The sequence below is a fragment of the Balaenoptera ricei genome, chromosome 15 (genome assembly GCF_028023285.1).
Source record: "Balaenoptera ricei isolate mBalRic1 chromosome 15, mBalRic1.hap2, whole genome shotgun sequence".
Taxonomy (NCBI): Eukaryota; Metazoa; Chordata; class Mammalia; order Artiodactyla; family Balaenopteridae; genus Balaenoptera; species Balaenoptera ricei.
The window spans coordinates 85232310-85260261 of NC_082653.1; the positions used below are offsets into that span (position 1 = coordinate 85232310).

Consider the following 27952-nt stretch of genomic DNA (forward strand, 5'->3'; position numbering starts at 1 on the left):
GCGGGAGGGGAAGCTACGGGTGGGCCAGGGAAGGCTGGGCGCAGGGTTCCGGGCCAACGCGGGGCAGAGGCCCTGACGCTCCTCTCCAGGCTGCGCGTCCATCCTCCGCCAGGCCCCGACACGAGCCACTGGCCCACGTCAAGCTGAACCGCCCCACAGGAGTTTGTAATCCTGGGCTTCTCCGGGCGGCCCCTGGGGCCCCGGGTGCTGCCCTTCGCCCTCCTCCTGCCACTCTGTTTGGCCACGCTGGCAGGACACCTGCTGATCCAGGGCCTGGCTGTGGTGGACGCCGCCCTGCACCCACCACGTACCTCTTCCTGGGGGCCCTGTCTGCCGAGGAGGCGGCCTACACGCCGGTGCTGACTGCGCGCGCGCTGGCCGGCCTCCTCCTGCCGCCTGGGGGCCGCCCAGATGGGCCTCTGTGGGTCCGGCTGCCTGCTGCTGGCGGCCATGGCCCTGGGCCGCCCTCGGCTCACAACTGCGGGGCTCTGCTGGTGCCTTCTCGCCGCCTGCTGCGTCGGGGGCTCTCTCCTGGCCTTGGGCCTCACCACAGCCATCTTCCAGCTGCCCTTCCGCCATGGGGGCTTAGTCCACCACGTCTTCTGCGACCTCCCGGCCGTGTTGGTGTTGGCCTCCGGGAACCGGGACCTGCAGGAGCGCGTCCTGCTGGCGGCCTGCCTGCTGCTGCCGGTGCTGCCTCTGGGCTGATCCCCTCTCCTACGCCAGGGTGCTGCTGGTCATCCTGGGGGGTTGCTGGGGCCGCGGGCCGCCGCAAGGCCTTCAGCACGGTGGCGTCCCATCTCACGGTGGCCTGGCCATGCTCCACGACGGCTGCGCCACGGCCGTGTACGCCAGGCCCCTGAGCAGCCACTCCCTGGAGGAGGACAGCCTGGTCTCATTCATCTACATCAACCTCACGCCCCTGCTCTACCCGGCCATCTACACGCTGCAGAACCGGGACGTGCAGGGGGCACTGCAGCGGGTGGTCGGCCCCAGGACACCAGGCGCCGTCCACCAGGCTGACGCCACTGAATGCTGGATGCCAGGTGGAGTCTGTTCTGAAAGCGCTCCACCACCCCCGGATGGAAACCTCACATTCCAGAACCATCTGTGACTCCCCGAAGCCTACTGGACACAACCTGGGTGCAGCAGACAAGGACTCCAAAATCAGGCTCCAGCCTGGTTCTTTGCTCCTATTGACTTTTTTTTTTTTTTGATGTGGACCATTTTTAAAGTCTTTATTGAATTTGTTACAGTATTGCTTCTGTTTTATGTTTTTGGTTTTTTGGCCATGAGCTATGTGGGATCTTAGCTCCCCGACCAGGGATCGAACCCACACCCCCTGCACTGGAAGGTGAAGTCTTAACCACTGGACCACAGGGAAGTTCCTCTATTGACATTTTGAGCTGGAGAGTTCACTCTGGTGGCGGGGGGGATTGTCCTGTGCATTGTAGGGTGCTTAGCTGCACCCCTTGTCTCCACCCAGGAGATGCCAGTAGCACACACCACTCCCCCATCCAAGTTGTGATGATCAAAAGTGTCACCAGACATTGCCAAACATCCCCTGGGGACAGAATCACCCCTGGTTGAGAACCACCGCTCTGAATCGTAGCCACACAGACTCTATTGAAGAGGAGTGAGTAAGGGGTCTATGGCAGCACTGTTTATAATAGACAAAAACTGGAAATTATCCAAACGTTCATGAACATAGAATAGATACAAACAGCTTGTGGCATATTCGTGCAATGGAATACTACACAGCAATGAAAAAGAATGAACTACTGCTACTGGCAAAAAAATAAGGACCACCCAGACGTAATACTGAGTGTAAGAAGCAAGACACAAAGAACGCTTCTGGATGCTTCCATTGAAACAAAGGCCAATGACAAACTCATCTGTGGTGGTTGATGTCATCATAGTGGTTAACTGGGGGAAGGGCTTGAATTGGCCGAGGGTACAGGGAGGTTGCCTGGGTACTGGAAACGTTCTATATCTTGACTTGGGTGGTGGTTACATGGGTGCATGTATGTACTAAACTTCACGGAGATGCATCCTTAAGATCCGTGTAGTTTGTTGTACGTGAAATGAACTGTGGCTGGTTCCAGCTATTCACAAAGACAAGCCTTCAAATCATCATGCCTTCACTCATGCTGCTTTTTGCCCCTGGTACACTCTGTTTCCACTTATGAAAATCCCTTGTATTATTCAGTGATCAGTCTAGATACTGTACCTGCTGTAGGCTGAAGGTGTCCCCTCCCAAATTCACATGTTGAAATCTAATCCCCATTATTAGTTTGTTATTAGGGGGTGGGGTCTCTAGAAGTGATTAGGTCATGAAGGTGGAGCCCTCCTGAATGGAATTAGTGCCCTTGTGAAAGAGGCCCGGAAGAGCTCCCTTGCCCCTTCTGCCCTGTGAGGACCCAACAAGAAAGCAGCTGTCTACGAGCCCGGAAGCAAGTTGTCACCACACTGAAGCTGCCGGCACCTTGATCTTGGACTTCCAGCCTCCAGAACTGTGAGAGATACATTTCTGTTGTTTATAAGCCTCCAGCTCTATGGTATTCTGTTGTAGTAGCCCAAACAGACTGAAACTGCACCCTTTCCTTCCTCCTCTCAGTTACAACAGTTGTCACTCTAAAATGTAATTTTAGCATCTGCTTCACTTCCCAATCACCTACCCACTCCCCCACTTCCCCACTCACAATTAGGCTGTGAGCCCCATAAAGCCAGATTGCAGATCCTGTTCTTATATTTTAAGATCCATGACCCTGGCAGTTCTTAATAAATGTTTGTTGGAGGAATAAGCCATAGACAAGCTCTGAGTTCTTTTGGGGTCGCACACACTGGCTGTAGGGCAGGGACGTAGCTCTCGAGTCCTGCCAAGGACAAGAATCTCTAAGACTGACTCCTCTTTGGGGTCTTAGAGCATCAGAGCTGGCTGTGAAAACCCCAGCTGGGCAGCTTGGACCCAACTTTCCAATGCAGGGAGCCTTAGAAGCAACGCGTTTGTGTCTTGACATAATAAACTGCATTCGGAAAACTTGATAGCTCTGCTTGTACCCCCAAGGCCAGGGTCCCAGATTCCGTGAGAGGGAACTTTTCCTAAAAATGCCTCCTGAAGGGTCGGTCAGGAACTAGAAGTCTTAGAGCCAGGAACCGTGCCGGTAAATACTGCCTACCTAACCTCCTGGCTGGAGAAATCGCACGTCTATGAAAACTGATTCGAAGGCTGGGGAGAATTGATCTGTGCAGGCAACGTGGGACACCAGAATGACTATCAGCTGCCTCAGAAATCTCGTGAGTCTGTTTCTGTTTTGCAGATAAGTTCACTTGCATTATTTTTTTAGATTCCACATAGAAGCGATATCATATGGTATTTGTCTTTCTCTGTCTGGCTTACTTCACTTAGTATGATCATCTCTAGATTATAGAAAACAAATTTAGGGTTACCAACGGGGAAAGTGAGGGAGGGATAAATTAGGAGTTTGGGATTAACAGATACACACTACTATATATAAAATAGGCAACCAACAAGGACCTACTGTATAGCACAAGGAACTATTCTCAATTTTTTTTAAATTTATTTTTGGCTGCGTTGGGTCTCTGTTGCTGCGTGCAGTCTTTCTCTAGGTATGCGGGCTTAGTTGCTCCGCGGCACGTGGGATCTTCCCGGTCCAGAGCTTGAACCCGTGTCCCCTGCATTGACAGGCGGACTCTTAACCACTGCACCACCAGGGAAGTCCCTATACTCAATATTTTATAATAACCTATAAGGGAAAAGAATCTGAAAAAGGATAGATTCGTAAGTATAACTGAATCACTTTGCTATACACATGAAACTAACACAACATTGTAAACCAACTATACTTCAATTTAAAAAAGAAAGACAGGAGGAAGAGACAAAAAAAAAAAAAAAGAAATCTCGTGAAAGGGGGTCTCTGTCCATCTGTCTGTGCTGTCTTCGTTCTTACCTTCTGCTTCTCCCTGAGGCCGGTGCCCTGAGGCACACAGGAAGCCCCCCGTCAATTCCTCCCCAAATCCTACAGCTATGAGGAAGTCCTCACTCAAGAGACACTTAGGGCTGGCAGTCTAACAGGCCTGGTATCTGTGGTTGATTTGTTCCAGCGCATCTCCTGACAACCTGGTGGGGAGCCTTGGTGGGAGCTGTCAGGTTGCTGAGCACAGGTGGCTGCAGCTGCTTTGGCGTTGAGGTAAGTCAGGGTAGAGGCCCAGCCTGCATCTGCTGATGGTGGCCCTCCATCCCCAGGTTCTTTTAAAAGGTTATGCAGGGAATTCCCTGGCAGTGGTTAGGACTCCACGCTTCCACTGCAGGGGGCACGGGTTCGATCCCTGGTCGGGGAACTAAAATCCCGCATGGCGTGGCATTTTGGGTCTTTGGCCGAATTCTGTGGTGGGGAGTAGCAGCTCCGGGCCAGGTTTAGACACTTTTCAACGGCTGACTAGCCCCTTTTCTCTCCCTCCTGCTGTACAAAGTCTTTCAAAATACTTTGAGTCTTGAGACGCATCAAGTTTCAAGTTTCAATTTATTTATTTATTGAGAGATAATTGACACATAACATCATATTGGTTTCAGGTGTACAACACAATGATTTGCGATTTGTGTACATTGCAAAATGATCACCGTGACGACTGTAGTGAACATCACTTCATGTAATTGCCAAATTTTATTTTCTTGTGATGAGAACTTTCAAGATTCACTCACTCAGCAACTTTCAAAGATGCAATACAGTTTCAAGTTTCAGCTTCTAATTCTCTATTACCTGCCACCCTGACAACTGACTTGGCCTTGGGGATGTTACCATAAAGGTCTGCAGTGGAATCCCAGGCAGCCGGACTCATAGGCGGCTGCTTCCCCTCAGGGTGTCCCAGTCAGCCTCACTAGGATCCGGCTCACCCCCACCAGCGCAGAGGCAGCAGGATCACCGGAGCTGGGACCTCGGAGCCTAGAACCAGCGCTTTGGTGAGTCGGTGGTGGCTGCGTGCTCGTGGCAGGGTGCATCTCAGCCCTCACCTGCCCCGACAGGACCTTTCGGAAACCGTGGCCAAGTCGCCTAACAGTCGGCAGCTGGGTCTGTGCCTGGAGTGGGGAAATACACCCAAAGTCTAACACCCACTGGGGGAGTTCACCCTCTGCGGGGTGGCAACTTCCACAGCCCGTTGGCCAGCCAAAGGCCTTTCTCCACCAGCCAATTGCAAGATTCTACCATCCTGTTCCCATCTGTGAAGACTTCGTGAAATTAACACTTGTTAAGTGGAGCACAGGGTGCAGGACGATGAGTGGGTTCAGCTACAGACCACGGAGAAATCGAAATAGGCAAGTTTATTACTCACAGGGCCTGGACCAAGCACACAGCATGCCTGGAGGGGCCCCAGGGGAGGTCAAGGCGGAGTGCAGACAGGGACTGGACTTGGCACACATCCCTTTATTAGGGTCCACGGGGGGAGTGCTCTGGGGTTTCTAGGTTAGGACCAGATCGGTCAATCCAAACCCAAAGAGCAGGGTTTTGGTAAGCTCACGGGGGTCCTGGCTAAGGGGCGCGTAAAGCTTACAGGCACTGGGAGGCAGGTGAGCTACTGATCACAAGGGCTGCGGGACAGTCACACCAGGGACTTACATCTGCTTGTGGCCGAGCGGCTGCTATAGGGCATGTCCTTGCACAAGGGGCTAGTGTCAGCTTAAGGTCCCTGCAGCCATCTGACCAAACACGATGGATGACGAGGCAGCAATACTAGAGAGCAGCTTAGCTAAACTCTGACGGGCTAAACTCTGGATGGATATACATCGAGTACATCTAGATGGGAACTTATTTTTAGTGATTCAGCTAGGCATATATTGCATGTCTATATATGCATATATATATACATATATATTGCACACACATATGCATGTTAATGCACATCTTTTGTTAAATCTGAGCCAATATATCTTTGAATATTTACTTTTCTTCCGTTTTTTCATTTTGTTTTTCAGGAGCTCCTGTTTGCTCTTCTCTCTCTCTCTCTCTCTCTCTTTTTTTTTTTTTTTGTTTTTTTTCTGGGGTTTTTTTTGGCCGTGCTTTGCAGCGTGCGGGATCTTAGTTCCCTGACCAGGGATCGAACCCATGCCCCCTGCAGTGGAAGCTTGGAGTCTTAACCGCTGGACGCCAGGGAAGTCCCTGCTCTTCTCATTTTTATGTCTCTTCCCCCATTCTTTCACATTTTCCACCTCTCTATATACTGAATTCTGTGAATTGGCTTATAGCTCTGCCTTCCTGTTCCCATTTTCTTCAGCTGAGTATAATCTACTGTTTGACATGTAGAATATTTTAACATTGAGTTTTAAATTTCAGTGACTATATTTTTCATTTCTAGACACCCTATGTGGTTCTTTTTCCAAATAAGCCAGTTATCTTTCTTTGTGTCTTTGCTTTCATGCAGTTTTGATTTTTTGTTTTTCATCATTTTTCAAGACAGTCATTTTTATAGAATTTCAGATTTTTCTATCACCTTAAAAGGCTTGAGGTTTTTATTTTGTTAAAATGTCTGTTGACGTTCTTCACATTTTATTATTCTGGATTATGAACTCATCTTGGGTTTGTATGTCAGAACCCTGAGAAACACAGGTTGAGGGTGTCTTCCTCCAAGAATAGTTTGTGTTTGCTTCTGTAAAGTTGTTTCAAAGACCAGGACAAATTTCTATGTTAATTGTTCAGTTTTTCAACCGGGATATGAGTAGGGCAAATTCACAATTCTAACTCATAAGAGGTGCAGGTCATGGCTTGTGAATCGTCAGGGTAAATTCCTTCCCTACTAGAGCCCAGGGAGAGACAGGCAAGCTTCCTGAGCAAATGAGCAGGTTTTTCTCTGGTCCATCCTTTCCCTGTATGTACAGGCTTTTGAAACTTCTCAATTTATGAGGTATTTCAGTGCCAAGCCTTCTGCCTATAGCTTTTAACACCCAAGCTTCTGGGTAAACAAACCTACAGGGCAGCTTACAGCATCAACTCACACACTTTTCAGTTCCCTCTGGAACTGGCACCTGGAAACCTCACTGATTTTCTTGCAAGCTGAATTATGCATTTAAAAGAATGTTACCTGTTATTGTCCATCATTTCAAGTGGTTTACAGTGGAACGTTTTTCACTTTAGGTGGTCCACTATACTGCCAGAAAAGGGAGTCCCAACCTTACTCATTTAACATGACTTATAAACTAGTTGATGGAGAGAGATCAGGGGATGTCATGAAATTGCTGGTTTCCAGATCCAGGGGGACTCTGTAATACTTGCCGGCAAACAAAAAACCAAATGGTATGTGGTACGGTGTATGGACTTCCGGTTGAGTAGTAAATCCCAGTTATAACGTATATTAAAGACAAAAGGGTGTAATTTAGTGTGGAAACTCTTGATAGATGTCATCCTACATATTATGGTATCTGTGTCTACAAGTTCACAATTATGTTCAACTACAAATGCAGTTCAAAAATAAGTAAAATAAAATTCTGTTTATGTAGCATCTCCAGGAACATAGTCCCCACATACCCCTGGGATTGTTCTGTGGCTTATTCAATCTGTTGTCTTAATGGTTTAAATTATTCACTTAGAGCTCAATAGCCACAGTTAATGTAGACACAGATACACTTCATAGTTAAGTTTATCCTATAAAAATAGATCCCTCTAGAGCATCATTAGCCTTCTATCCTTAGTTTTAAGAGAATAAGCATTTCCTAGTTCTCCAAATTGGTAGAAAGGTCTGCCCACAGTGGCATTGGACTTCTTGCTGAAGGATTTTCCACGTTCACAAAATCCACAGGGTTTTCATTCCTAGATGTGTTGGGAATTCCTGATGAAAACCTTCTCTGTCACTTTATCCGTACAGTTTCTCCCTGGTGTGAATTCTGTGGTGTCTGATGAGGTTCGCCTTCTGGGAGAACGTTTTCCCACAGTCAGAGCATTCATAGGGCTTCTTGCCCATATGGGTTCTCTTGTGTATGATGAGGCAGGAGTTTTGGGAGAAAGCCTTCCCACATTCGCTGCACTCGTAGGGTTTCTCTCCGGTGTGAGTCCTCTGGTGAAGGATGAGGTGTGACTTCTGGAAGAAGGCTTTCCCACACTGGCTGCAGCCATACGGCTTCTCTCCTGTGTGGATTCTGTAGTGGATAATGAGGCATGACTTCCGGGAGAAAGATTTCCCACATTCTTCGCAGCCGTAGGGTTTCTCTCCTGTGTGGGATCTGTGGTGTTCAATGAGACGTGACTTGTGGGAGAAGATTTTCTCACAGTCTGAACACTTATAAGGCTTCTCTCCAGCCAGAATGGCCTCGGGTATGGAGAGGCTTGTTTCTGGGGAGATCTTTTTACCACATTTGCCGTTTCCACCGGGTTTCTCGTCTGTGTGATTTCCCGGACGTTTTTTGCTGAGGCAAACCTTCTCCTCCCTCACGCCATCCCCCTGGTCGTTGCATCCAGAGGACTTCTCATCCCTGTGGACTCTCTGATGGGTGATGAGTTCTGATTTATGGGAGAAGCCTTTCCCACATTTGGTACATTTGTGGGGTTTCTCGTTACTGTCGGTTCTCTGATCAGCATTAAGGGATTGGTCACGGCTTAAAGCATTTCTACATTGGTTACATTCACGTGGGTGTGCCCCAGAATGTGGAGTTTCCAGCTTAGAATAGAGAAATAAGTTCCCCTGTGCATCATATTCAAATCTCCTTCTTGCAAGGTACGCGTTAGGAGTAACGCCTGCATTACCCGGCAAGGCTGCTCCACACGACTCGCACTTAGGGACCTGTTGTCCTGAAGAAACAACGTTTGTGTTCGGACAGGTGTTTTTTTCAACTGTGTTACATGCGTTGTGCCCTTCTGGGGTCAATTTTTTCTTGTCTAGGAGTGCAACTTGCTTCAAAAGTTTGTCTTGGTGTTCCCGTTGTCTATCTACTTGGGTATCAACTTGCAAAACTTCTAGGGAAATAATAAATAAGGACACAAACGTGTTATCTTTCCAGGATCACATCGTAGAACTAAACTATTTCAGAAATGTTTGGAAGGAGGATTAACTTTGTGGTTTCAAACCTGATTGCCCAGATTAAATAATCATAATCATAATCCTACTCCCTTGGCTTCTGAAAAGAAAAAAAAATGAGAAATGGAAACAGATAAAACCCTGACGGTGAATATATGTAAGCTCTGCTATTATCAAGTCCACACATTAAATTGGGAAGAAGGTGAAAACACACACAAGAGAAAAACTAGAGGATAGTGGACTCAAGGCATTGATGTGCTGATGAACCAGGTCACCAAGAGGAAAAGAAACCCCGATCTTTACCAATTAGCAATCTCTATGGTGAAAGCATTCCCCAATGTGACCAATTTCAAGATGACATTACAGAATGCAGAGCCAGAGGATTCTGCCACCATTGGCCATCACAGGCCGGTACTAGCTCTAGCATCCCTAGGTAAGGGGAAGACATAATAAGGAGGTCCCATCAGGAGATAAGCGTATTTAGGAATTATGAACGAAGACTAAAGACAGACCAGAGTTTTCAGGGGACTCTAGGGAGAAGGGTGTTTAGGAAATATGAGCAAAGGACTCGGGCTGAACGAAGTGTGAGTTCCCCTCACTTTATTCCTAGGTTGCAAATAGGCTTTTCTCTCACCTGCACTTCCTGTGCCCTTCCCACCTTAACTTCCCCTCCATTCTGTATATCAAATTAATTTTCTCAAAGCATCAAGTTCTTTAACTGTTAAAGGAATTCTCCTAGAGTCAGAGGTCCATTCTGCAGCGATTTATTCTCACATGGATCTACGTGGTCTTTACGATGTCCAGTATATGGACACAAGATAAGTACCGTCGACCCGAATGCAAGCCATCCTTGCCCCGGGAAGATTCCCTGTTGTGCTCTGATTGCTCAGATGACCGTTTTCTTCATTTGGTTCCTTAAAACCAAATCTGGCCGACAACACAACCCTACGTGTCCCCTTCCCATATGCCTGCAGATCAGCCCCTCCACTAAACCCATACTGACATTCCTTGGGCAAGTTGGTTTCCACAGCACTGTGGAATCTACTTGGAGAATCTTAACTGTTGGATTCTTCATCCTATGCTTAGATCTTTATTTGCTTTTTCTTTACTTACATTTTAAGCCACAAATACCCCGCTATTTCACCTTGGGCACTAATACCCAGTGGAACCATGGAACTCCTGTGTTTAGAAATATTTATGTTCCCTGAGCCCCAGTGCTGAATTCCTAAGAGACAAGATCAATGCCTACTGATCTTCCCCAGCAGGATTTTCTGGGTTGGGACCCAGCCAGGGGGCATTTTTAAAGCTCCCCCAGTGAGTCTGGTGTACACCCCTGATTAATAACAACTGCCCTGAACAAATGCTTGATAAAGGATCCTTGTCCTAGACAGTAGAGGGGGTTAGTCAATATATACTATGTGTGTCCTGCAGAAATAAAGATGAATAAAACAAAGGCTCAGCTCCCCGTGGGATCACACTGAGATGGGGGAAAAGCTTCAGTTATAACGTATCAGACAAAATGGGGACATGTTACATGGTCTTGAAAGAAGATGAATTTAAAGTCATATAAAAGGTAGAAAATAAGTTTTTAAGGCATTGAAAGAAAAGACAACTAAAATAAAAATGAGTGGCACAAAATAACAGTTATTTTAAAATAGGACAAATCTATGAACCCCTGAAAGCATGAGAAAGCCTGTTTTATAACCATGGGGACAAGCGTAAGCCTGAAGATTCTAGAGAAAGACTGAGAAAGCAAGGTCTTAGAAGGGGGCAGCGGAATAGAATGAATGGATAAACTTTAAAAGAATATGTCTTTCTCTAAAATCCAGGGAAAGGAGAGTAACCATACAGTGATGTGTGAGGTATGCAGGTAGCAGGAATCATTTGGGCATTTCAAGGTCTTGGGTCAGATGTCCATAGCTGCTTGCAAAGATCCAAGGCTTTTAACACAGATGTGTGAAACAAAAAAAATCTGAGGTTCTGCTTTGTGACCTCCTGGAATCTCATGTCCATTGTCCCCCTCCAGCCTGGTTCTCTCTCACCTGGAAAGCTCCATCTGAGGATCTCTTCCTCCTTCATCCACGGTTCTTGCCCCTGCTCCAACCTGGAGATCACAGCTGGTTTGGTGACTTGACAGCCTGTTCATAAGAAATAGTTACAAGATTTATGCTGAGCCACCTGGGCCATCCAAGGAAGCAGAAGGCTCAGGCTGCCTAATGAACATTTAGATCTCAGCCAAAGAATAGCTATTTCACTTGGGAGGAAAATTCACAAATAATCCAGGTGAGATGAGAACAAGACTTACTGATGGTTGAAACCCAAGGCCAAACATTTTTAGTACTTAACAGGGTCTTACGTGACTGAGAAAAGAAAGGAGCTCAGACATAAGCGGCGGGCAGGGGGGAAACAGGAAGCCTTCCTCACCCACGGAGACCAGGTGGCTGTAGTTCTCCAGCATCACATCCCGGTACAGGGTCCTCTGTGTAGGGTCCAGCTGCTGCCACTCCTTACGGGTGAAGCCCACAGCCACGTCTCTGAATGATAACGACCCCTGGAACAGCACACTCCTGATTAATCTAGAGTGCTCAGCACAGAGTATTATGGCAAAGGTGTAGAGGAGATGGATCTTACCACCTTCGGAGGTCAGGTTTCCCCATGTTAAGTTATATAGGAAGCTTAGCATGCCCCTAACTTTGTACGACATTTTGTGGGAGAGAAAAAAAAAGATCATTAGAAAATATCTCACTTCTGGATCTCTGTTCATCCATTCATCCATCCATCCATCCATTCAGTGAACAAGCATCTAAGGAAGACCAGGTATGTCACTGGTGTTCTGCATGGTGCTTGAGGTTGAAAGCTCAATGCCACATTGCTTCTGTTCTAGGGCATTTGTAGTCTGGTGGAGTGAGATGAATGTAAGAGACTGCTGTGTGGTAACAATACACTGAAGGCTATGATGGAAGTACATTTAAGTACAGAACAGACACAAAGAAGACAGCAGTCAAAGTCAACATCCTGATGTCAAGGTTCATTGGAGGTCACATGTGAGCAGAATCATGAAAAATAAATTGTGTTCTGATGTTGGAAGGATATTCCTATCAAGAGGCATGGCCTGAGCAAAGGCAAGGAAAATCTGGTAGGAACTGCAAATATATGACAGTCGGGAATGACAGTATAGAGTATAAGGGGGATATGTGTGTGTGTGTGTGTGTGTGTGTGTAAGTGTGTGTGTGTGAGAGAGAGAGAGAGGTCAGATCATAGGACAAACAAAGGGTTTTTCATACATGCAATGGGGACTCCATCACAGTATTTAAGAAGGGGAGCTACCAAAGACAAACTGATGTGGAAGATCACTGCATCACTGAGGTGGGAATCACTGGGAGGGAGAGAATGAATAAAATTCGGGTACAATTATAGGGAATTCCCTGGCAGCCCAGTGGTTAGGAGTCTGTGTTTCCACTGCAGGGGGCACGGGTTGGGGAACTAAGATCCTGCAAGTCACATGGTGCAGCCAAAAAAATAATAATAAAAAAATAAAGTTCGGGTACAATTATAATCATCAACATGTGATATGGTCAAAATTAAGGTGGCAACAACAGGAAAGCAGAGAAAGGATTCCACGTACACAGAACAGGGCTTGGCTCCCCTTCCCTTTCACCCTCCTCTTCTCTCTCTCTGAATGAATTAAGGACCAAAATTACAATTTTAATTTATACTGAGTATAATATATATATATAAATATATATATAAATATATATATATATATATATATATAATGTTAGTGTGTAAATCATTTTAAATATTGGTTTAGAAGTTAAAAGGCAAAAGTATAAGAATAATTATCTCAGATTTGTTAATGGAAACAATATAAAAGGAAGTAAAATCTGTCATAACAAAGTGGAGGGGGGAGTAAAGTGTAGAGTTTCTGTATGCGATTGAAGTTAAGTTGTTATCAGGTTAAAATAGACTGTTAACACTATTAAATATTCAATGCAAGCCTCATGGTAACCACAACAAAATCTACAGTAGGTACACAAAAATAAAGAGAAAAAAATCAAAGTATATCACTAACAAAACTATCCTCAAACCACAACAAAGAGAGGAAGAGACGAACAAGAGAACTACAAAACAGAAAACAATTAGCAAAATGGCAATAGTAAGTCCTTACCTATCAATAATTACTTTAAATATAAGTGAACTAAACCCCTCAAATTAAAACACATACTGTGGCCAAATGGATAAAAAAGCAAGACCCAACAATTTTCTGTCCACAAGAGACTCACTTTAGATATAAGGGCACATATTGGGTGAAGGGATGGAGAAAGATAGTCCATGCAGATGGTAATCAAAAGAAAGCAGGCCTGGCTATACTTACATCACACAAAATAGACTTTAAGTCAAAAACTATCACAAGAGACAAAGAAAGTCATATAATTATAAAAGGGTCCATTCAACAGGAAGATGTAACAATTATATATGCACAGACCATCAAAGCACCTAAATATGTGAAGCAACATGGACAAATCAGAAGAGAGAAATAGACAGCAATACAATAATAGTAGCAGACTTAAATACTCCATTCTTATCCAAACAGAAATCCAACAAGGAAAGAGCAGAACTGAACAACACTATAGATCAAATAGCCCTAAAAGATATATACAGAACATTCTACACAACAGCAGCATAATACTCATTCTTCTCAAGAGCACACAGAACATTCTCCAGGATAGATCATATGTTAGGACATAAAAGCAAATCTTAACAAATTTAAGAAGACTGAAATTATTCACAAAGCTAGAAATCAATAATAGTAATGAAAATGGGGAAATTTTCAAATACATGGAAATTAAATAACCACACTCTTAAACACCATTGGGTCAAAGAAGAAATCAAAAAGGAAATTAGAAAATATCTCAAGACAAATGAAAATGAAAACATACCAAACCAAAACTTAGGAGATGTAGCAAAAGCAGTACTAAGAGGCAAGTTTATAGCAATAAACACCTACTTTTAAAAATAAGATACCAAATAAACAACCTAACTTTGCACCTTTAGAAAAAGAACAAACTAAGCCCAAATCAGCAGGGTTTTTTGAAAAGATAAAATTGAGAAACCCTTAGCTAGACTAAGGGGGAAAAAAGAGAAGACTGGAATATATAAAATCAGAAATGAAAGAGGAGACATTACAACTCATGCCACAGAAATAAAAAGGATCATAAGGACTATGATAAACAATTATACACCAACAAATTGGACAACCTAGAAGAAATGGATACATTTCTTAAAAAAAATACAACCTACTAATACTGAATCAAGAATAGAAAGCCTGAGCAGACCAGTAACAAATAAGAGAATGAAGAAGTAACCAAAAAACTGTCAAACTGTCAACAAAGAAAAGCCCAGGAACTTTATGAGTGAATTCTACCAAAAATTCAAAGAAGAATTAGTACCAATCTTTCTTAAACTCTTCCAAAAAACAGAAGAGGGAATCCTTCCAAACTCATTCTATGAGGCCAGCATCACCCTGATACCAAAACCAGACCAAGACACCACAAGAAACCTCAGGCCAATATCCCTGATAAACACAGATGCAGAAATCCTCAACAAAAGACTAACACATCAAATTCAACAGCACATTAAAAGAATCATAAACCGTGACCAAGTAGGATTTATCCCTGGGATGCAAGGATGGTTCAACATATGAAAACCAATCACTGTGATTCACTACATTAACAGAATGAAGGATAAAAATCACATAATCATCTCAACAGATGCATAAAAAGCATTTGACAAAATTCAACACCCTTTTATGATAAAAACTCTCAACAAATTAGGTATAGAAGGAACTTACCTCAACACAATAAAGGCCATTTAGAAAAGCCCATAGCTAACACCATACTCAATGGTGAAAAGCTGAAAGCTTTCCCTCTAAGTTCTGGAACAGGGCAAGGATGCCCACTCTTGCCTCTCCTATTCAACACAGTACTGGAAGTCCAGCCAGAGCAATTAGGCAAGAAAAAGAAATAAAAGGCATCCACATCAGAAATGAGGAAATAAATGTATCTCTGTTTGCAGATGATGTTATCTTAGTGCAGGGTATCAAAGAGATGTCTACATTCCCATTTCACTGCAGCATTATTCACAATAACCAAGAGATGGAAACAGCCCAAGTATCCATCAGTGGGTGAATGGATAAAGAAAATGTGGTATATATATACAATGAAATATTATTCAGCCATGAGAAAGAAAATCCCACCATTTGTGACAACATAAATGGACCTGAAGGACATTATGCTAAGTGAAATAAGCTGGACAAAGAAGGACAAATATCGCAATGATCTCACTCTTATGAGGAATTCAAAATAGTCAAATTCATAGAATTAAAGAGTAGTATGGTGGTTACCAGGAGCTGGGAGAAGGGGAAATTGGGAGGTAGGTCAAAGGATTCAAAGTTTCAGATATGGAAGATGAGAAACTTCTGGAGATCTACTGTGCAGCATCATACCTGTGTTTAACAATACTGTATTGTATACCTAAAAATTTGCTAAGAGGATAGATCTTATGTTAAATGCTCCTACCTCAAAAGAAAAAAGTTATAAAGGTGGGGGGAGGGGAATTTTTGGAGGCAATGGATAAGTTTATGGCCTTAACCGTGGTGATGGTTTCATGGGTGTACACTTATCTGTAAACTCATCAAATTGTGTACATTAAATATGTACAGATTGAATGTCAATCATACCTCAAAGTGGTTTAAAAAAATAAAAATTTCTAGTAGTCACTTTTAAACTAAAAAAAAAAAAAATTTAATCTCTCTTTAAACTAATCTATCCAAAATATAATTCCAACATATCATAATTATTTTAAAATCACTGATATAGTTTTCATTCTTTTTTAATCATATCACATCTTCAAAACCTGGTGTGTATTTTCCACTTAAGGTACATCTCAATTCAGAAACTATTTTCAATTTCACTTTGGTGAAATGTAGTCCTATCAAAACAAAGTTGTGTTTCCGGAAAAAATATTTACTCTGATTCAGTTTTTAAATTGAAATGTAATTTAAAAATTCAGAACCACAGTCACATTAACCACACTTTGGATGCTCAGTATCTACCTGTGGCTAGTGGCTACCGTGATGGACAATGCATGTCTAGAACACGTCAATACTACTGGATTCCTTTGCTGGGAATTTGCTATTGGTAGATAAAACTACAGTTTAATCATTAAGGGCCCAGTTCTATGTCTGTCTGTCTGCCTGCATTCAGATCCCAACTCCATCGCCTAATGGATTTTAACATCTCTAGCCTCAGTTTGTTCATCTGTAAAATGAGGGAAGGAGTTAATGATAATATCTATCTCACGGGTTTATTCATGAAACAATATACGAAAAACACAGAGACCGGCACATAAGTGCTCAACAGATAGTTTTATAAGTTTTATTGTCATTATCTTTATCATGCATAGCCATAACAGGGAGAAGCTCCCAGTGAGACTTGGTTTCCTACAAAACAATAGTTTCCCCCAGAAGACACCAAATGAAACCTCCAGCTTCACATACAGGTCTGACAGCCTCATGTTGCAGTCAGCTCTCTCCTCTGAGAAGGCTGTGGAGTCACCACCTGGTTTTCAGCCTCTCAGATTGGTCCTGTCCCCAGATGTTCCTGGTATCAGATATCCAGACAGTCCTAGCTTTATCAAGCACAGACACTCCCATCAAGACAGGTCCCTACACCTGAAACTAACACAACACTGTAAGTCAACTATACTTCAATTAAAAAATAAAAAAAAAAAGCACCTGTAGATAGAGCATTCTGCAGCAAAAAAGACAGGTCCCTGAGCTCAAAACCAACACCCTGTGAATGCTTGCCTTCCTGGAGTGGACAGCTGCAATGTTTATCCACCAGGTCTCATCTTCCTCTGGGACTAACATCCTCCCTCCTCCCCACGCCAAGCATATGGTGCTCCTGGGAGCGCCCCTCTGCAGACCCAGCCCCTCAGCCCTTGAACTAAGCTGGACCAATCCCAATCTTTCCCAAAGATCTTTCAAACTGGCCCTATGAAAGGAGACTTGGTCCCATTCTGCGGCAGAACTTGTCAATGTGAGATGTGAGAGCTGATGGCCACCCTATTTCCGGCCATACGGATGAAGTCGGCATGAGAAAAGGAGTCACAGAAACAGGGACAAGGGAACAAGAGAGACACCTGGTGAGATCTGGGTCCCTGGGCGGAACTCTCCCAGTCCCAGCTGCATGCCTGCTCTTCCCAGTTTGGGGTGCTGCCTAGACTTTTGTCTTTGTCCTCAACTAGCTCTAGCTGGGTTTCGGGCTCTTGTAACTTCCAAGATTCTGACCAGTGCACTTCACGTTCATGCAACCCTAGAGCCCAGGGTAAAGAGGGAGGCCCTTTAGGAACAGAGGCATTTGAGAATGACCGGCTGACAGAACACAATGATATTATGATGTCTGAAGAAAGATAATGACCACCACTGAGAAAGGACGCAAGGGAGGTCAAGGGCAATGGGTAAGGTCTAAGTCACGGAGAGAGAAGGAGGCAGGCGAGCTCGCACAATCTTCCCTCCTGCCCCTGCCGAAGACGGAAGCTTTGAGCTGTTTAAGCTCCATCTGTGTCAAAAATTATTATGAACAGCAGTTTGAAGAACATACCACTCACTCGTTCCTCTAGATCATGCAGTGTTTATCTAGGTCAGTGTGAACCGTAATACAGCTGTTTATGCAGACCTAAATGTTTGGATTCCTCCAACAACTGTAATCACAGATTTCTGCACTGGCACAATATCCACTCTTTATACTGGAAAAAAAAAAAAAGTCACAGGAGATTTGCTGTTGTGTTTATTTGAATGTTGCTATTATTGAGCAATCTGCCTGCTATATCTCACGTATGGAGACCCATCACATAAATGTCTAAATATCCTAAAAAGCTTTATTTCCCCTGAGAAGGTGATATGCTTGTCCCAGACAACACAAGTCATATATGGGATGGAATCTGTCTTTTTAAAGTGCCAGGCATGTCAGGCATAAATTTAGAGGGCAGCTAATAAACCCCAACAGCCTCTGTACTGCCCCCACCCTGCCTTTCCCATGGCCTTGATCATCCACTCTCTTCCTATTTTCACGGATCCTGATTTCTGTTTGCATTGTGTTTGATTGGATTAATTCTTACAAGCATCCTGAAATCCATGGTAAAACAAAAAGCGCAGTTGAAAGAAATGCCACACTCACCTGGCACATGGTCCTTCCTTGCTGGTCTGGGAAAAGCAGACACCTGTGGAGGCAGAGATTGGGGTGGGGGGAGAAGAGGACATGAGAGGCCAAGCTTGCCTCCAGCCTCAGAATCAACTGCTCTAACACCCCAGGCACGGGGTGGCATGGGGGCTCCTCCCAAGAACCCCGTTTATCAGAGCAAAGCCCTCACCTTGGAATGTGATGGGGACTCAACTTTGAGGCTTGAACCTGAATTATTTTTCTACTTAATGAATACACATCCCTGTGTTGCAGTAATCAGTGTGCAATTTACTACCCTCCCCTGCCACTACCCAGAAATTTAATTAATAGAAATTTATTCTGAAGAAACAGTCATGAGTTCGGGCAAAGATTTAGCGGCCAAGATATTTATTACAATCTGGTAAAACTCTGAAAAAACAGAAATAACTAAATATCCAACTATAGAGGATGAGTTAAATGAATATACCACAACCAAAGGGAAATAAACATCATGTAGCTAATAAAAATAAAACCATAGAAGACAATTTATTGATCGTATACTGGCAACTGAAAAAGGTGGTTGAAAACTATTTGATCACACACACACACACACACACACACACACACACACACACACACTCTCACACAGAATAGTCTCTGAAATGATGTAAGACAAAATGCAAGTAGTAGTTAGCTTTGCATAGTTGGATAATGCCCGATTTTACATTTTTTTCTTTGTACTTAGATGAATTTTCTAAGCTCTTCTGTGACAAATGGGCATTTCATATATGATCATGCCTTTAAAATGATCATTTTAAAAATATCTGTAGCCTACTAATCTTCTAACTCAAAGCTTCTATCACCATTCCTGCCCCTGGTGTTGAGGAAATTCACAGGATAAAAACCCATAAAAATGGGTTCTAGAAGGCGGAGTCCATTCAGTGGCACTTAGCTAAGGCAACTGGAGGTCGATTAACCTGGGGCGCTCAGTTCTATCCGTGGATCCTGCTAAGTTTTGTTTGCTTCTCCTCTCGTAGCTGTAGTTTCTTGACAGTAAATTTTATTATTAAGACCTGTTCTGGGCTGAACTGTGCTGATCTCTGCCCAGGAAGTGGTCCCGGTCTGGCTCTGCCACTTACCAAATATGGGACAAGATCTGATGACTTCTCCTGAGCCCTCCTCCTCCTTTCCTCATTTTCCCAGGGAACAGGAACACGAAGGTTCAGGAGCAAATTTACTGTGGCTGGAAGCATCAACTGGACCCCACACCTATCTCTCCTGAATAGACACGAGGTTGGTCCTAGGTAAGTTCCTACTCAGGATAGAGACACACTGGAGTTTGATCCAAGAATTCTGCAGAGACACTAAAACTCTAGAATTACAGAAACTCCATAAAGAATTCTGAGGGTGTCTTTTTTTAAAAATTGGAGGCTACCTAAGTGCTTAAAAATAAGAGATTGGTTAATAAATTATGATACAATTAAAGCATGCCAAGCTATGAATCAACTTAAAATATTATAAATATTTGACATGGAATGATCTTCCAACAATACCAGCAAGTGAAAAAAGCAGGATACATAGCATATGATTCACAGATGCGTAACAGGAGAATGGATGGGATTTTTTTCCCACGTGCCTGGAAATTTTAGCTAAATCCCAAACACCCCAAATTCTAAGGAGGAGCTTCCAGACACACCCTAACAGATTCCTTCCTTTGGGGGAGGGAAATTATCGAAGGAGAGCTGTCTATTGAGGGAGTGTACCGTGGGGCTTGCCTCCCGTCCTAGTTGGGGATTGCTCCCCTTGCAAGCCAAGAGGGGGTGTGCTCCAAGAAAACCGTTCATGGGTTCTGGAGGGAGCCTGGAAAAAGGGAGAACTACACCCCCAGGCTGGCGTATGTCCAGCTGCAGAAACTCCCCAGAGGGGGGCTCCTTTGAATGTTTAGGGCATGCAGGAACCCAGAAACAGGAGCCAGCTTTCCAGCTGAAGAATTCAGAAGTCAGAGGCTCCCCACGGCAGCCAGGGGAGGGGAGGGCGCAGGGGCGGAAGCCACCTGCACGGCCTGCATTTGCTGGATCAAGGATGGGAGGGTTCCCGGGGGAGCCAAGTGGATGGTGGGGAAGCTAAGTGGGCTTGAGCCCTACTTCAGGGACGCTGATGAAGCAGGCTGCTGGCAGGGTGAAGAGAGCCGGTCCCGAGGGGCAGGACCACTGAGCCAAGAGCATGGAGGTCTTCAGAGAGCCACTGCTGGTGTCCCAGCCTGGGCACCCCGACAAAGGGCCATCACGTGGCCTCCTGCGGAGTGGAGGGCAGCCAGCACTAGGCAGGTGAGAGCTACAAATAACACCAAGCAGGGGAAAATTTGAGCTATTTTTTCTTCTACTCTCCCCTCCTCATACCCTGACCCTGGAGGAGAAAGGAGGGAATCCAATGAGAAGGAAGAATTGAGGAGCAGAGACAGAACAGATCACATGCCCTTCCCATGGGGAGGTCCCAGACCTCTGGCTCCACACGGGGGAGGGAGAAGCTGGAAACTGGACATGAGAGTAAGATGTTCACAGACAGTTGGCAACTGAGGGGGGCCAATTCTATTATAACCTGAAGTGACCCAACAGCTATGGGGTTCCCTGAGATAGCATCCCGGAGGGGAAGTACAATGGGTTGAATTGTGTTCCCCCAAAAGCTATGTCGGAGTTTTAGCCCCCAGGACCTCAGAACATGACCTTACTTAGTAAGAGGGTCTTTGCAGATGATCGAGTTAAAATGAGGTCACTGGGGTGGATCTTAACGCAATATGGCTGTGTCCTTATGAAAAGGGGAAATTTGGACACACAGACACAGGGAGAAGTTCATGCGAAGAGGGAGACAGAGGTCAGGGTGATGCAGCAGAAACCACGGATTGCCAGCAGAGCTCCAGAAGCTCGGGGAGAGGCCTGGAGCAGGTCCTCCCTCATGGCCTCAGAAGGAACCAACCCTGCCCACACCCTGATCTCAGACTTCCAGCCTCCTGAACTGTGTGAGATTCAATTTCTGTTGTGTAAGCCACTCAGTCTGTGGTACTTGTGATGGCGGCCCCAGGAAGCTAATACAGGAAGGCGGGCCCAACAGCGTGGGTCAAAAACAGTGGTCTGTGACCCTCTACTCCATTTCCTGCTTCGTCGTCATGGAATGGGTATTCATAAACATGTAAAGAAAAAAATTCTATAGAAAACACGCAAAATGTTAGCAATGGTTACCTTCACACGGTAGGATTTGTTTTTCACATTTTCTAATTTTTTCAACAGTAAACGTGCTCATTGTTTAATACTTAAGTATGGCATAAAAATATACATATATCATCTTACTGGGTTCTCTCTCCATGACCTCCTATCAGAGTCCTGCCCCTGGAGGAGAGGAAATCCATGAGAAGGTCTGAAGGGGTGGAGGGTGGGGAGGGGCGGGGCTTAGCGATGAGGGCCCCGCCCAGCCTCCTCCGGACAGGAGCCCTGGGGGCTAGTGCTGGCTCGGCCTCTAGTAAGCTGGGTGGCTCTGAACACCTCTCTCACGCCCATTTTCTTTCGTCTTTAACAGGAGAAGGAAAAACGAAATACTCTTAGGTTAAGAAAGCAACGTCTGAGCCTTGACTCAACTAGAAGGGGGGGTGGGGTTACAGGTCACCAGAAGTCAGGTGCGGAGGTGACAGTGGGATGGGAGGAGCTACACATCTAGCTGGATGGACAGCAGAGAATGAGAGTAAACGCGAATGAGTGGAGAGAAATCGGTGGTTGGGGGGGTCACCCTCAGAGCCATGGGGGTCCCTTCCCTGCTAGTTCATGCTTCTCACACCCTAAAGGAGACCCCCCCTCTCCTCCTACCAGACCTTCCCCTAAATCAAGTCCTAGATGATCCCCTAAGGCAATGACATCACCCAAATTCTGCCTGCAAGCGGGTCCTGGGCTGTTGTAGGGGCACTTTTCGGGGGGCTGCCCCAGATTGTGAGCCTCCAACTTCAGCCCTAAGCTACGGAGCGGGATAAGAGAGGGACCCCTCTTGCCAAGGAGATGGCTGCTCCCCGGGTCACCTTCCTTACGAGAATTTTTCTATTTTGGGACGCCTGGGATTTGCGGACTGGGACCTATTCCGATCGCCACAGCTCTGCTCTCCTGCTGAGGACTTACCGTCAGCTGGAGGCTCAGCTCCGGCCTCCGAGACTCTGCAGGTAGAAGCGGGTAGAAAGAAGCTTGAATATGCAGACAGGACAGAGCCGCCCTGGCTACAGTCCGATTCTATGCCTTTGCAAAGACACTAAGAAAACCTGAAAATAAATAGACGACATGGTGAGACTCAGGTCAAAATGTCAGCAGGACACTTTACCTCTGAGTTGGAAATGGATGGGGGGCAGAGGGGGGAGTCTGGAAGAGCGAAAACCCAAGAAGGAGCCGGTGCATCGTCTCTGGCTTTGAAGACAGACGTTGAGTGTGAGAAGATGCTGAGACAGGCCCTCAGCCGACAGCGGGCAGGGACGCAGGGGCCTCCGACCTAAACCGCCAGAAACTCACTCTGCCTGACCCCGAACTCCTGGAGCGGACTCTACCTCGGAGCCCCGGAGAAGAGGCCGCCCCGTCCAGTGCCTTGATTTTGGCCTTGGAGACCTGAGCAGAGAGCGTGGCCATCCCACCGGGACTTCTGGCCTCCAAGCTGTGAGCTGCTTTAAACCACTAAATGTGTGGTGATTTGTTTGTTATACAGATATAGAGGACGAACACAGACAGGGCGGAGCTGGAGACCACGTGGAGACTCCCTGGGTAGTGAAGGCCTACAGGAGGGGCGTGGCTGCCATTGCTGGAAACGCGGGAAGCCCCATCCTTCCAGAAATTTCTCTCCTGAGGAACAAAAGCCCTGTGTTGCTGGGGGAAGGTTAGCAAAACCCTGTTGCTCCCAGAGCACTGGTAAGATCCACCGCATGTGGCAGGAAAAAGAAACAAACAAACAAACACACACTATCCCCATGGGAGAGGGGCAGACATAGGTCCTGGGCTCAGACTTTTAGAGCCGCCAACCTCGCGGGGACGGGCAGCATCCCCAAGGCCCCAGGGCCCTCCTGAGACTGAGACACAAAGAGCACCCTGCCCCTCCTCCAGCAGGCCAGCCAGCACCGAGGAGCAGGCGGGAGTGCCAGCAGGAGGAGTCAAGGGGCACGGGGTTGGGGGGAAGCCGGCCGCGGAGGGGGGCCCAGCAACCAGCCGGCTCCAAGCACAGAGCCACGCCAGCGGAGGCCGACGGTAACCATAGAGACAATAAATGCCAGCCTTGCGCAACTCGCAACTGCTGACCAGTCTTGTCGCAACCAAACTCCTGCCCTCCCAGCTCCGCACACTGAAACGGCCCAGCAGAAGTCTCCCACACACAATGCGCGGCATTCATTTTAAAAATTCGGAGACAGACAAAAAACAAGAAAGAACGACCCACTGGAAGGAGACAAAGCAATGACCAGAAGTCAACTAGATCTTAGGTCCGTGTCCCCAGCAAATGTACACGATGCATATGCAGCTCAAATGCACTTGAACGCTGACGCGACGCAACAAGGAGAAACTGACAAATCGTCAATCACAGCAAAAAGAGTTTAGTATATACTTTTAGACATGAAGATCTAAGATACAAAAAAAAAAATAGTAAGAATATATAAGATGTGAATAACAATTTAAAAGCTTGACCTATTGGATCAGACAGAAGAATGAACTCAATAGTTAGAGAATATACATTTTTTAAAGTGCATCTGATATAGTTATAAAATTGACAAGCTAAAAAATAAACCTCAACAAATCTTTTAAAAATCAATACTGCATAGATGCCACTCTCTAAACCAAAAAGTAATAAAATCAGAAAATAAAAAGAATGCAAAAATACTTACAACGACTACAAAAATACTACATACCAAAATTGGTGGATATTTACAAACACATACTTAAAGGAAAATTATAGCCCTAAGATAGGCATTAAATTAAAACTGGAAATTAATGACATTCAATGCAGGAGGCTAGCACAGAAAAAGAGAATAAACTCAAAAGACGTAAAAAAAAAAAAAAAGACAAGTATGAGAAGAAATTTTAAAAGAATAAAAGAAATTATTAAGCAGATTGTTTTTAAAATCCTGCCACAAATGTATTACCTGAATCTAATCATGATGTAACACCAGACAAACCTAAATTGAGGAACATTCTATAATAACTGTCCTGTATTCTTCAATAACATCAATGTTATTAAAGACAATGAAAGATTGGGAAACTGTTCCAGAGTAAAGGAAACTAAAGAGATGTGGGGGGGAATGCAATGCATGATCCTGGATTTTCTTTAGCTAGAAAAATTATTATTGAGACAGCTAGTAAAATCTGACTAAGATCCATGGGTTAGACAATGGTATTGCATCGACGTTAATCTCCTGATTTTGATCATTATACTGTGGTTGTGTGACAGAATGCTATTGTTTTTGGGAAATGCACATTGAAGTATTTACACACACACATATATGTATAGAGGGGGGAGGAAAAGCAGGATAAAGCTAACTGTATTAGCAATGAGCCGAAGATGGCCCCTGGGTGGTTTATTTCTTCACAGCAGACTGAGACCAATAGCTCAAAAGACTAGCAGCCCCAAACTCAAATGTCAACACATGTGAATGTTTTAAACACAGTCCAAATATCAGCACATTTTTAGTCATTTAGAAGCTGCATGCTTTACCCACCCTGTGAAACCACACCCAGTTTCTGATAGCTATAAACCATGTGGCTATAAAGACCCCAAGTGGCTCTGACCCAGAGATACCCCCGGGGTTCCCTCGTCCTCCTCTCTTCTGGGAAGTGGCCCCTGGGCCCCAGCCTCTGGGTGGGCTCATGCTGCAAGAGGCCCCTTTCTCCCTCATGCATGCGTAAATAATCTTTGTATGTGTTCCTGCCACTTCATGTTTACATCTTTTCCTTAACTGGCCCTGAAATCCTTCCAATTCCTGGAACCCCCTGTACAAATGTGGTAAAATGTTAGTATTTGGGGAATTTAGATGAAAGGTATTTAGAAATTCTTTGCACCATTCTACTATTATGAGTTTTCTGTAATTCTGAAATTGTGCCCAAAATGAAAAATTAAAAAGAAAAAACTAAATTCAATTCTTGGAAAGGATTTATTACAACTAATAAAATAGTTGTTTTGTATTTTAAACTAATGAAATAGACTAACTTCAGGCAGGACTGATCAAGAAAACAAGAAAAGGCAAAAAAGAAACAATTTTTGGACATGAAAAAGGAGACAATTACAGATATACTGGAGTTTTCTTTTAATTATGAGACTATTATAAATAATGCCATTAAGTTGAAATTAAATTGGACAACTTTCCAGAAAAATATAAATTAATCAAATTAACAAAGCAACAGAAAACCAAATAAACTACAGAACATTAAGTGAAATGGATCCATACTCAAAAATACACCCATCAAAGAAACATTAGGTCCAATCAAATTCCATTCAAGAATTTTGCAAAGTGCACAAGGCAAAATGGATTTGTATCTAGACAATACACTAAAAATAAATAAGAAAAAAATCTAAAAGAAATATAGGCAAAAGTGATGAATATACAACACAAGCGTATATATTGTTTGTGGCTACATTCATATTTGTAAGTAAATAAAAACATGAAAGGATACATAGCAATTTCAGAAGTTACCTCTGAGTGAGAAGAAGGAAAATGCAATAGGCAGGATGCAAAAAGCCTTCAAGTATTTATGAGGTTTTAGTTCTTCAGAAAATTTGAAGCAAATAAACCTTTAACATTTGCTCAATCTAGATGATAAGCACAAAGGTTTCTTTCTTTTTCTACTTTGCATGCTGCATTTGAGATATTTCCTAATATAACTAATTATAAATAGTAGAAAATATATATATATATATAGAACTATGGATTGCAGTAGGGGAAACTCCTTCAATAAAACCCAAGTTCAAGGCATAATGGAAAAACCTGATACATTTGACCTTATCAAGATTTAAAACTATAGTACCGGTTTCAGTTTTCCCCCACAGCTCAAATCTGTGCCAACTTGAACAAAAAAGAATCAAAGAAAGACAAATCCTCCATCATTTCTGCATCACTTCCCACCCTCACGTTGCTCTCTTTCTTCACCAACTGCCTTAAAAGAACAGACTACACTGAACTTTCTCTGTCTGCAAACAGATGCGCTCACACTACCCCACCTTCACTCCTGAGACCCGGCGCTGCTACGGCTTCACAAATCTGAGATACGACGCCTCTACTCTTCTCTCACTACCTTATTCAGCCGCTCATACATTCCGACCAAAAAACAAGTATAACCGCGCCACTGCCTTGCTTAAAACACTTCAGGCACCAACAGGACCCAGTCCACACCCCTTAAGCTAGCTTGATCTGCTCCCTCACCACCTCAAGGCTCCTCCAGAGCGCGGAATCCAGCCGTACCCCCTCGGTTTAAGCCTCTTACCTTTGCATATGTGGTTCCCTCCGCTTGGAATACCCTTTTGCCCCCTTCCACCTACGCAGACCCTATTTAAGTCAGATCTTTAGCCCCGCCTTCCCCAGTAGGAACCTCCCTCCCTCCCAGGATGTCCATTCATCCAGTAGCGATAACTACCAGGGCACCCACACCCTGAGGGCCCTCATCTGTTCACAGGAGTGACATCTCCATAGGACCCCAGCCACGGATGGGACCCGGTGCTTCCCGAGGGCCTGACCCAGACACTCTAAAGGCTTGTCAGATGAATACTGACACTGTAGACCCCTGAAATAACAATCGTTTCACAAACTTCCTTAATTGCCCTCATAGCTCAGAGCCTACCCTTGTCTGGATGTAGGGTCCGCAGGAGTGAGGGAGGGTCGGAGAGAAGGGGGGCCTTTCCTCAGCAGTTCCCTCCTCACCCACAGGAGGTCTGGACGCCTGAGTGGAGTTCAGGGACCTGGGTGGGCAGAGAAGCTCCAGGTCAAAGGTCAGAAACAAATCCACCGTCGGGAAAAAGCGGTGACCATTCGCGGGAGAGCTAGTCCCCCGCTCCTTGAGGCCAAGGCTATCACTGGGTACCCTGCGGTAGCCCCCTGTGGATGGTGGGCTCGGAAGAGGCTGAGCTGTGGGAGGTCAGAGAAGCAGTGAGACCTAGTCAGCCTGTGGCCCCCAGCCCACACCAGACAGAAACCCTGACCCTCCGCAGAAGACGTCAGACGGAGCCGCCCACCCGGACCCCCCCGGACCCCCCGCACAGAGCACCCCCCTCCTAGCGGCCCGCCTGGCTATGCAGCCGTGGATTCCGCCACACGTGCCCTCCCTACAGCCGGGAGCCGAGGGAACCACCAGTCCGAGGTGCCGCGGAGACCTCAGAACTGGCCAGGTCCGAGGTGCTGGACGCCGTAAGACCAGCCTGGGGTCCGGAAGTGCGCAGATCACACTCGGACACCCCTGCACTGCGTAGGCGCCCCTGGACTGGGGTGGAACTACAACTCCCGGCAGCCTCCGCGGCAAGGCACTTCCGGTCAACCAGAGGCGCTTCCGGCCACGGAGGGGCTGGCGTGGGCGGGCACGCGTGGCGACGTGGATTGGCAAGGAGGCGTGTCTCTTGGCAGCCCCGATGGACCTGCGGGCTGGCCATGAACACACCATCTTCACGGTGTTGCCGGGCCGGCAGTGACCCTGGTGGTTTCCCGCCGCATCTGATCGGATCCG

The 27952-nt window shown here is 45.3% G+C and overlaps 1 protein-coding gene and 1 long non-coding RNA gene across 13 annotated transcripts; one reads left to right on the forward strand and one right to left on the reverse strand.

Moving 5' to 3' along the window:
- The first annotated feature begins 7 nt into the window (after nucleotides 1-7).
- LOC132348603 (uncharacterized) lies at nucleotides 8-5937 on the forward strand. The gene is made up of 3 exons (XR_009497505.1): nucleotides 8-3297; nucleotides 4126-4211; nucleotides 4595-5937. It is a non-coding gene; the product is annotated as an uncharacterized LOC132348603 (long non-coding RNA).
- Nucleotides 4590-27702, reverse strand: LOC132348589 (zinc finger protein 300-like). Of its 12 annotated transcripts, none has more exons than XM_059896253.1 (8): nucleotides 27606-27702; nucleotides 27077-27194; nucleotides 22400-22536; nucleotides 18261-18303; nucleotides 17685-17829; nucleotides 11446-11712; nucleotides 11064-11159; nucleotides 4590-8960 (listed from the first exon to the last, which is right to left on the reverse strand). In XM_059896253.1, the coding sequence occupies exons 6-8, from the start codon at nucleotides 11702-11704 to the stop codon at nucleotides 7864-7866; spliced, it is 1452 nt and encodes a 483-aa protein (XP_059752236.1). In that variant the 5' UTR covers nucleotides 11705-11712; nucleotides 17685-17829; nucleotides 18261-18303; nucleotides 22400-22536; nucleotides 27077-27194; nucleotides 27606-27702; the 3' UTR covers nucleotides 4590-7863. The 12 variants fall into 12 exon arrangements, with proteins under 12 accessions (XP_059752236.1, XP_059752242.1, XP_059752244.1 ...); XM_059896259.1 differs by lacking the exons at nucleotides 17685-17829; nucleotides 27606-27702 and adding exons at nucleotides 19382-19606; nucleotides 21587-21803 and having other exon boundaries at nucleotides 11446-11572; nucleotides 22400-22434; nucleotides 27077-27445; XM_059896261.1 differs by lacking the exon at nucleotides 27606-27702 and having other exon boundaries at nucleotides 11446-11572; nucleotides 11653-11712; nucleotides 27077-27445.
- Nucleotides 27703-27952: the final 250 nt, after the last annotated feature.

Excerpts from the sequence above, each read along its gene's own strand:
- LOC132348589 (XM_059896250.1), bottom strand. The coding sequence starts at position 11,809 with ATGGATGGATGGATGGATGAATGGATGAACAGAGATCCAGAAGTGAGA. Across the intron at positions 11,160-11,445 it reads CAGCCACCTGGTCTCCGTGG|GCTGTCAAGTCACCAAACCA; the intron begins GTGAGGAAGGCT and ends TCTTATGAACAG. Across the intron at positions 8,961-11,063 it reads CCTCAGATGGAGCTTTCCAG|AAGTTTTGCAAGTTGATACC; the intron begins GTGAGAGAGAAC and ends TTATTTCCCTAG.